Source organism: Myodes glareolus, chromosome X (assembly GCF_982192425.1).
Source record: "Myodes glareolus chromosome X, mMyoGla1.1, whole genome shotgun sequence".
Taxonomy (NCBI): domain Eukaryota; kingdom Metazoa; phylum Chordata; class Mammalia; order Rodentia; family Cricetidae; genus Myodes; species Myodes glareolus.
The window spans coordinates 132,165,930-132,176,093 of NC_142053.1; the positions used below are offsets into that span (position 1 = coordinate 132,165,930).

At 48.8% G+C, this 10,164-nt stretch overlaps 1 protein-coding gene across 5 annotated transcripts; it reads left to right on the forward strand.

The window, feature by feature from the left end:
• Window positions 1–470: 470 nt before the first annotated feature.
• On the forward strand, window positions 471–10,122 carry Slc35a2 (solute carrier family 35 member A2). 5 transcript variants are annotated; one of them, XM_048461487.3, is made up of 5 exons: window positions 471–747; window positions 2,062–2,244; window positions 5,185–5,336; window positions 8,405–8,548; window positions 9,852–10,122. In XM_048461487.3, the coding sequence occupies exons 1-5, from the start codon at window positions 657–659 to the stop codon at window positions 9,960–9,962; spliced, it is 681 nt and encodes a 226-aa protein (XP_048317444.2). In that variant the 5' UTR covers window positions 471–656; the 3' UTR covers window positions 9,963–10,122. The 5 variants fall into 5 exon arrangements, with proteins under 5 accessions (XP_048317444.2, XP_085540988.1, XP_085540989.1 ...); XM_085684863.2 differs by having other exon boundaries at window positions 552–747; window positions 7,815–8,558; XM_048461486.3 differs by having other exon boundaries at window positions 587–747; window positions 7,815–8,548.
• The last annotated feature ends 42 nt before the right edge of the window (window positions 10,123–10,164 follow it).

Below are 10,164 nucleotides of genomic sequence, written 5' to 3' on the forward strand. Positions count from 1 at the left end.
CTGCTCCTTTGCATCTTCCTCAACTCACCTCCCTTGGTCTCTCTAATCCCGACGTCAGTTGTCCTGAACCTGCTTCTCATTTTCCTCTATTATGGTGACTAAGCCTTCCCTACTCTGGTTCAGCAATGAAGTCTGTGAACCTAGCGGTAGGCCTATGACTCACTTGTCCCGCCTTCTCGAAAGTCCGATTCCTCCCAGTTGGCCTCTGGGCCTTAGAGGGCGGGACCTGGCTGGGTGGTGGGAATAGAACTGTGTTTCTGATGCGAGGAGGGTGGTGCCATCTGAAGGTTCCAATAAAAGCGGAGATGGAAGAACAACGGAACCAATGAAACCGCGGGACGGTTTGGGGAGGTGGTTCGGACAGTCGGGGTCAGTGAGGCGGGCAAACGGGAGGTGTGGGCCGGGTCTAGTGGTCTAGAGTGCCAATAGATGTGTAAAGGCTGCGGGAGACGGGTCTCCGGCGTCCTGGGTCTCCAGCTGATGGAATCTGGGAAGTCCGAAACCACCATTTTAGAATCAGGCTTGGACCGGGCTAAGAACACCACTTCTCAATCCCAGCTAATGCCCCGCCCTCCACGCCGGAGGTCCGGAAGCGGACGTGATGGATACGGAAGTAGCCTGCTGTTGCCGAGGGGACGGGACGGGCAGATGCCAACATGGCAGCGGTTGGGGTTGGCGGATCATCCCCGGCGGCCGGACCAGGGGCCGTGTCCGCGGGCATGCTGGAGTCTGGGTCCGCTACAGCGGGTGAGATGACCTCAGGCAGAGAGCAATTGGCTGGGCGGAGTTCGGGAACCTTGGGGGTGGAATGATCCTTGACTGAAGTGACAGCGGCATCCCGTGTGAACGGACCGACGTGTGTGGTGTGTGTGTGTGTGTGTGTTGTCGGAAGAAGGGAGGAGAGAACGGACCATTGTAGGTTGCAGGTAGGAATCGGTCGTTTTGTGGGTGTTTGTGACGGGGGCCCTGGACTTGGAAATAAAGACCGTTATGAATGTGTGGGGAAATTTCCTTTTGAGGAGGCTAAGACCACTGAGAATGTTCCGGGGCTGTGGGCAATCTTTAATTGCAGAAGGGAGAGACAGATTCTGGGGTCGGAGTTTTTCCTTATAGAAGGGAGAGAGACGATTCCTAGGGTGGTGGCTTCTTCCTTATAAAGGGACCTTATAAATTGTCAGGGTGGGGCACATCCTTGTATGACTAGTGAATCCATTTTGAGTATGAACCTGCCCTTCATTACATGGAGAGTATGTTCTGGGTCTGTCCCATCCAAATGGAGATAGTTCTATTTATGTTGAGGTGGGAGGGTTCCTTCCTTATAGGTCAGGGAAAGAACATTCTGAGGGTGCCAAGTCCTATATAGCAGAGAGAGCTCATTGTCAGTGTGGGCAGAACAAAGAATTATTCTTTGACTGGGAGGAGGGTGTATGGCAGTAGGGAAGTATTTCCGTATGTGATTAAGGTAATCAGACTGTTGGGTAACCATTGTAGGAGATAGGAAAGTAGGACAGTCCTTAGGAAGTGGACACTTTAAACAATTGCCCCATTCATTATATTCTGATATTATTTCATCTATGGGACAGTCCTGCAAGTAGAAACATCACTTCATAGAAATCCTCAATTTGCTCATCCACAAAATGGGATGTTTCGAAGTACCTTCAAAGACCAAATGCTGGATGAGAATCCATGTGAATCCCTCTTAGCTCAGTGATAGGCATGCTGCACACATTTAGTAAATATGGGCAATGCTGTCTGGGAAAGAGCTGCTTCCCTGGGGAGGAAGAAGTGGGTATGTGTGTCCAGGGCCTGCCCAGGCCATTTCCTCACACCTTACCAGGGATTTCACAGTAAGAACTGGCCAGAATGGGACCCTGTCTGACACTTGCCGGCAACTGAGGGTGTGGAAACAGGTAGGGAATCAGATTCTCAGTTCAGTCAGGAAGGGCAGGCAGAGGAAGTTCCAGTGGCTGGGAGGGTTTTGATTGAGAAGAGGGGGGAGGTGGGTGGCTAAACCTGACAGCTTCTGACCCCATCCTTCTATGTCCCTTCCACTCCCTGCAGCTCACCGGCGCCTCAAATACATATCCTTAGCTGTGCTGGTGGTCCAGAACGCCTCCCTCATCCTTAGCATCCGATATGCTCGCACACTGCCTGGGGACCGCTTCTTTGCCACCACCGCTGTAGTCATGGCTGAAGTACTCAAAGGTGTCACCTGTCTCCTGCTGCTCTTCGCACAGAAGAGGGGTATGAGTCAGGGAAGGGGCTGGTTGGTTGATCTGACTCCCTGTGTGTAAGCATGCCGGGGAGGCTTGTTTTCTGGGAGAATCCGAAACTGCTTGCGGAGTATGTAAGTGCCATCTAAGCTTCCTTGCCACTCCAGCTGTGCAAAGTTGCCTTGGCACTTGTATGTCCCTTAAACCTGGGGACTGCAGTAGTGACATAGTCTGCCCAAAAGGCAACAGAACACTCAACAGTGAATCAAAGATTTAACTTTATCCTGTGGAAGCCAAGTGTGGTGGCACATGCCTCTAGTAACAGCATTTGGAAGGTGGAGGCAGGATGGTGAGGAGCTCAAGATAACAGTGAATTCTGTCTAAGAGAGAGAGAGAGAGAGAGAGAAGCTTTGCAATATGGAGAATTCCACTACACACACACACACAGAGACAGAAAGAATACTAAAATAGTAAAGCTATCCTTCCACACATTATCCAGGCTCACAACTCTCAACTCTTGGCCACCCTGTCATAAAGCTAGCTGCTAACTGCTGATCTTTTACATATCTGCACTTGTAACCGCAGCTGGTCAGCATACTAAGGCACAGCATCAGTTAATTCCATGAATTCAAGGCTAGCTGCAAAACAAGAAATCAAGCAATAAGTGGAATTATAATACCTAGAGTTGGTGTAGCTTAGTTGATAGAGTGCTTGCCTAGCATATATAAAGCTCTGGGTTTGATCTCCAGCACCACATAAAACAGTTATGATAAATGCCTATAATCTAAGGCAGAAGGATCAGAAGTTCAAGGTCATCTTTGACTAGGTAGTGAAAGTTCAGGGATAGCTTGAGTTATCTGAAATTCTATCTAAAACAAGCATAATAAGAATCATACATGATAAAATAACAATAAAGCTAGGTATGGTGGTTCATACCTGTCATCTGAGGCAGGAGGATCATAAATTCCAGGTCTTCCTAGGCTGAAGCAAGATCCTGTCTCAAAGCCAGACAGTAGTGGCGCATGCCTTTAATCCCAGCACTCAGGAGGCAGAGGCGGGCGGATCTCTGTGAGTTCGAGGCCAGCCTGGGCTACAACAGCTAGTTCCAGGACAGGCTCCAAAGAGAAACCCTGTCTCGAAAAACCAAAAAGAAAAAAAGATCCTGTCTCAAAACAAAACAAACAAAACCCCCAAGCCAGCAGTGAACAAAAAAGCAAAGCCGGACCTGATGGTGCAGGTCTGTAATCTCAGCTGCTTGAGAAGCTGAGGCAGGGAAATCATAAGTTCAATACTAGCCTAATCAACTTTGTAAGACCCAGTCTCAAAATAAAACATAGTACTGACAAGATAGCTTAGCAGGTAAGATAAAAGCTCTTGCCATGCAGTCCTGACAGCCTGAGCTCTATTCCCAGGACCCATGATGGAAGGAGAGAACTGACTTTAGCCTCTAAGTTGTCCTTGGACCTCCACACCATGGAATGCCAGGCCCACACTCAAATGCATACATCACACATAATACATATAAAAGGACTGGAAATGTAGCCCAGCTGTAGAACACTTGCCTAGCTTGTTTAGGGCTGCAGGTTCAATCCCCAGTAACACACACATACACACATGTGCATGCAAAAACCAAAACAATAGGGGCGGGGAAGATGGCTTCATGGGTAAAATGCTGGGCAGTGGCGATGTACCCCTTTAATCCCAGCACTTGGGAATCAGAGGCAGGTGGATCTCTGTGGGTTCAAGACCAGCCTGGTCTACAAGAGCTAGTTCCAGGACAGGCTCCAAAACTACAGAGAAACCCTGCCTCAAAAAACAAATGTGGTGAGCTTCACATAGACTTTATTACATAGGAAATGATACTCAGTTAATTGTAGAAATTCTCAACCAGTCTTCTATTTAATGGTCAAGAACTGGCGTGGTGGCGAATGCCTTTAATCACAGCACTTGGGAGACAGGCAAGGTGGATCTCTGAGTTGAAGACCAGTCTTGGCTACAACGTGAGACCATGTCTCAAAAAAACAAAAAACGAAAAAGGATTACATTCAACTGGTGCATGCTGGTGCTACTCAAGAAGCTAGGGCAGAAGGATGGAGGAGAATTTGAGGCCAGCCCAGGCTCCATAGAGAGACTCTGTTTTGAGAAGAAAGGAAAAAGGGCTGCATTCATCCATAGAGCAGGGGCAGCTTAATGTGTCTTAGGGCTGAGAAAAAGATTTGTTTGATGGGAAATGGACTCTGTCCTCAAGTGGCTCATGGACCATTAAGGAACTAGGATGTTTAAAAGCCTTGGGTTGGATGTGTAGCTCAGTGGTGTGTGAGGCCCTGGACGAACCACAAAACAAATCTAAAACCTCCCTTCTGAGAGATAGTTGTATACCCCTGCTCAGGAACCAAGAAGCTCTATGTCACATGCTTCTAGTTACTGGTGATTGTTTCATTGTACAGACATGTCAAGTGTTTGCCCTGAATGGGCTCATGCCAGGGAGGTAGCTCTCAAGGTGGGTAGACTGTGGTTGATAGCAGGCATAGTGGGATAGGTAATAGTTTTGTAACCATTAGTCTTCTTTTCTTACAGTGTTGGGGTAGAACCTGGGGACACACACACATCTGCTAGGCAAGCGCCCAACCCCGAAACTATATCACCATTCCCCTTTGCAGCCATTAAGTTCTGTATCAGAAAGGCTTTTTTAAAAAAAAGACATAATCTCATTATGTAGTCCTTGCTGGTCTGGCACTGGCCTCAAACTAACCAGATCCACCTGCCTCCATCTCCCAGGTGTGGGGATAAAAGGTGTATGCCACCAGGCCAAACTCAGAAAAAGTTCTTATTAGCATTGCTGTGCTACTGTAGAAGAAACTGAGCTGCTAGGAGCAGGAGAGTAGTTCGGCGGTGAGGGAAGGCAGGACTGGGAGGTGAGCAAAGGGGCCAAGCCTGGTCCCAATCCTCAGCAGACCCTCTTCCCACATAGGTAATGTGAAGCACCTGGTTCTCTTCCTCCATGAGGCTGTCCTGGTGCAATATGTGGACACACTCAAGCTTGCGGTGCCCTCTCTCATCTATACCTTGCAGAATAACCTCCAGTATGTTGCCATCTCCAACCTGCCAGCTGCCACTTTTCAGGTGAGCCCCCAGTCCAGCATAGCTCCTGGGGAAGTGGGAGAGGGAGACGGAAGGAGAGAGGTGGTCTGTAAAGAGCAGGAACTATTGTCACTTTGCGAATATTCTTGGAACTCCCTCCACTTTGGCTTCCATGTGTCAAAACTGGGAATAAGGGGGATGCTGGGAAAACTGAAAATATACCTGAGACCAGACATGGTGGCATATACCTGCAAACCCAGCACTCAGGAGGCTGAAGCAGGGTTTGAGGACTACAAAAAGAAACTATTTCTGGGACCTGAGAGATGGCTTAGAGGTTAAGAGCAATGGCTGCTCTTCCAGAGAGCCTGAGTTCAAGTCCCAGCACCCACATGGTGACTCACAATGAGATCGGGTGCCCTCTTATGCCATGCAGGTAGAGCAGTGTATACATAATGAATAAATATTTCAAAAAAGAAACTATTTTAGGGGGCTTAAGAGATGGGGCTCAACAGTTTAGAGTACTGCCTGCTCTTCGACAGGACCCAGGTTTGAGTCCTAGCACCCACATAGCACTCACAACCGTTTGTAGCTCCATTTTCAGAGGATTTGATGCCCTCTTCACCTCCAAAAGCACTAGCTATGTTTGTGGTGCACAGATATTCATGCAGGCAAAACATCTGCATGCATCAAGTATTTCTTAAAGGCAGAAACCCTATCTCAAAGAAAAGACATACCCAGAGAAGAGTCTTTGAATGCTTATTGCTAAATCTGTGGCAACCTTGTTTTCACAAGGTTGATTAAAGAACCTAGATATAGCAAGGTTGCCTGGGTTCAAATCCCAGCACTGCTGCTTTCTAACTATGTGATTTGGGGAGTCAATCACTTACCTTTCTCTACCTTTATTTGACCATCCTTGTTTTATTATTTCATTTTGGTTTCTTTAGACAGGGTCTCATGTAGCCCAGGCTGACTGTCAACTTGTTATGTAACATGACATGCTGTGATCCTCCTGCCTCAACCCCTCAAGTGTTAGGATTATAGGTGTGTGTGCCACCATGCCCTGTTTATGATGAGGTGCTAAGGACTGAACCTAGCACTTTGTGCCTGCTAAGCAGAACTACCAGCTAAGTTATATCTTCAGCTTTTATTTTGTTTGGTTTTTGAGACAGGATCAGTCTGGCCTTGAACTCATAATTCTTACTCCAACTTCTAAGTGTTGCGATTGCAATCATGGGTAACCATTGCCTAGCTTTCTCATCCTTAAATTGCAGATTATAGTGGTGTTCAGTTCCAGGGTACTTGTGAAGATTAGATGCACTGTTTCTGATATAGTGCCTAGACCATGCTGGATACAGTAATCTAAAATATTTTCTGGGTTTGTTGTGGTTGAAGACGACCCTCTTCACAAAGCTTTCTATCTAATTCATCGCCTGCTTGGAGGCGTTTTTACATACCTCAGTCTTACTTTATAGAGACGATGCCAGACCTGAGGGAGGACAAGTGACTGTTGTCCCTATGACAGAGCTGGGAAAACGGTACTGGGGTGCGGGTCTACGCGTGACTCGGGACGTTTTGGCACAGCTACCGTCTTGTAACTCACTGGGAGGCTCTTTTTCTTCTCTTTTTCGTTTCTTTTTCTTTTTTTCTATTTTCTTTTTTTAGTCTACAATTCCTTTTTCAAGCCTTCTCAGGTTTTACGTGGAGTTAGTTGACCACGTTGGAGTGCCAATTGCTGTAAGGGGAGAGGGCCCACTTGTTTGTCCCAGTCGCCCCGAAATAACCACACAGAAACTGTATCAATTAAATCACTGCCTGGCCCATTAGCTCTAGCCTCTTATTGGCTAACTCTCACATCTTGATTGAACCCATTTCTATCAATCTGTGTATCACCACGAGGTCGTGGCCTACCAGCAAAGGTCCAGTATGTCTATCTCCGGCAGCGGATCCATGGCTTCTCCTCTGTTTGCATTTCAAGACAGGGATTCTCTCAGCTCTGGCTGTTCTGGAAGTAGCTCTTGTAGCCCAGGCTGGCCTTGAACTCACAAAGATCCTCCTGTGCCTGCCTCTGCCTCCCAAGTGCTGGGATTAAAGGCGTGCATCACTACTGCCTGGCCGGGAGGCTCTTTTTTCTCTTTTTTTGAGACCATTTCTAGCCCAGACTGGTCTCTGACTCTACATAACCAAGGATAGCTTTGAATTTCCGATCCTCCTGCTTCCATTTTTCGAGTGCTGGGATTACAGGTGTATGCCACTGCATCTGGTGCTGGGGATGGAAGCCTGCAGTCTGTGTGTGCTGGGCAAGCTCTTTAACTATTGACTGCATCCCTAGCCATCTGGGAGGGGCTTTGGGAACTAGTTAGCCACAAATTGGTCAGTAGTCAGTAATTGGTTAATTTTATTGTCATGTACCCCACCTCTCTTTCGTTATGCCTGAAGGGCCACAGTGGGTACTGTCCCCTGCCCCTTGCACTTCCTGGGAGTTGGGGCCAGCCCTCAGTGCCTTCCATATGCAACTTGCAGGTGACATATCAGCTGAAGATTTTGACAACAGCACTGTTCTCCGTGCTCATGTTGAACCGCAGCCTCTCACGCCTGCAGTGGGCCTCCCTGGTGCTGCTATTCACTGGTGTTGCGATTGTCCAGGCACAACAAGCTGGTAGCGGTGGCCCTCGGCCACTGGATCAGAATCCCGGGGCAGGACTAGCAGCTGTTGTGGCCTCCTGCCTCTCCTCAGGCTTCGCAGGGGTCTACTTTGAGAAGATCCTCAAAGGCAGCTCAGGTTCTGTGTGGCTGCGTAACCTACAGCTAGGCCTTTTTGGCACAGCACTGGGCCTGGTGGGGCTCTGGTGGGCTGAGGGCACTGCTGTAGCCCATCAAGGCTTCTTCTTTGGGTACACGCCTGCTGTCTGGGGTGTGGTACTAAACCAAGCCTTTGGTGGGCTCCTGGTGGCTGTCGTTGTCAAGTATGCTGATAACATCCTCAAGGGCTTTGCCACCTCCCTGTCCATTGTGCTGTCCACTGTTGCCTCCATTCGCCTCTTTGGCTTCCACCTGGACCCTTTATTTGCCCTGGGCGCTGGGCTGGTCATTGGTGCCGTCTACCTCTACAGCCTCCCCCGAGGTGCAGTCAAAGCCATAGTCTCCACCTCTGCCTCTGCCTCCGGGCCCTGCATTCACCAGCAGCCTCCTGGGCAGCCACCGCCACCGCAGCTGTCTTCTCGAGGAGACCTCATCACGGAGCCCTTTCTGCCAAAGTCAGTGCTGGTGAAGTGAGAGCTGATAGTGGTTGGGGGAGCCAGGGTAGGGGGTTGGGTGGAGGGGGTTGGGCTGCTGCAGGTCCAAAGTTGTTGCCAGGGCCTGACTTTTGTGGGGTTGGAGGGTTTTTTTCTCCCATACTTCTAGAGGGATATGGAACTAGGGATATGAGCCTCCCTGGTAGATGGATCCCCCCCTTTCCTGAAGGAGCTTTATTGAGCAGCTTCCTCTGACCAAGGCTAACCTCTTTGGGAACAGGGTTGGGGCACTGCTATTCCAGGCTTTTCCCCATGACCCTCTGCTGGAGATGTCCTGTCTCTCATGCCTGGGACAGTTCATCCCAGCCATCCTGCAGACTGGACAAAAGCCCTGCAGCTCTTCAGTAACGACTAATGACTACCCGTGGGGTTCCATTTCCTATTGTATGAGGCCTTCTCTCCTGCACCATCACCCTGGATCATGTCAACAGCTTGGTCTCTGATGTGGCCTTTGGGCAGTTTCCCTGGTACAGAGACCCTTGAAGATCGGCCTGTTGTAAGTGCCTGGAGTGCGGAGAGAGGCACGAGCTGAAAAGTTTGCATCAGCTCATATTGGGGAGGGTGCAATAAGCACCGTTCGCTTTTCAGTAGTTTGGGCATTTGTGATAATCAGATTAATAATGATCCAGAGTGTTGGGAAAATGGGGAGGGGAAATCCTGAAGTGGCTGAATCTTACGTAATTGAAGAGACGGATGAAGGATTGATTATCTTCTGAAACATCCAGAGAGGAAAAATAAAGCTGCCAATCCCACTCTTGCAGCCCCATTGGCTGTTTAAAACACCCTTACTTCATGGCGGGTGTCAGAATTGATGAATCATGGAACCTGCACCCCTGCACTCCCCAAAGCTTATTAACTCCTTAACTGTATCCCAGATGTGTGTGCCTGTGTGTGTGTGTGTGAGTGAGCGTACACGCGCGTGTGCATAAATACACGCATGGAAGGTGCCTGGGCTGTCTTTGCTATATGTAAATAGGGCCATTGGATCTTTATTTTTGATTAATTTGTTCTGATTTTGGGGGGGGGTGTTGTTTTCTAAGGAACTGTAATGAACATGTCAGGATACCCAATGCCAAATAAAGATGTTGTATTTATTTAGCGCATGTGTAGCTCTCTGACCCGGGCCCTGCTCTCTCCACATAAGCACCATTATTAACCCCAGGATTACTAGTTTACTACTACCCGCCTTCGCTTGCTCGGGGAACCCTCCCGCCAGCCCACCCCAGCTTTCTGTGTTTCTCTTTCCTTCCCGTGTTCACCACAGGTTGCTCACCAAGGTGAAGGGCTCGTAGCTGCTGGAATTGAAGATGCTGGCCTGCCTTCGTTCTCCCTTCTTGCCCTGGCCCAGCTGGGACTAAACTCTTATCAGTATTAGGGGTAGGGTGAGGTAGACAAGGGAACTCCCTGTCCCCACCAACCCTGCCCCACATAGGGCTGACATGACTAACCTGTTAATGGGCCCACCTCAACTTCTGCTACTTTGCAGTATTTCTTAGGTGAGTTTCTGCAAATAAAATGTGTTTTGCATCTTGTCAGCTTTGGTTGGGAAGCCTGGAAAGAATGAAGAAAGGAAGCAC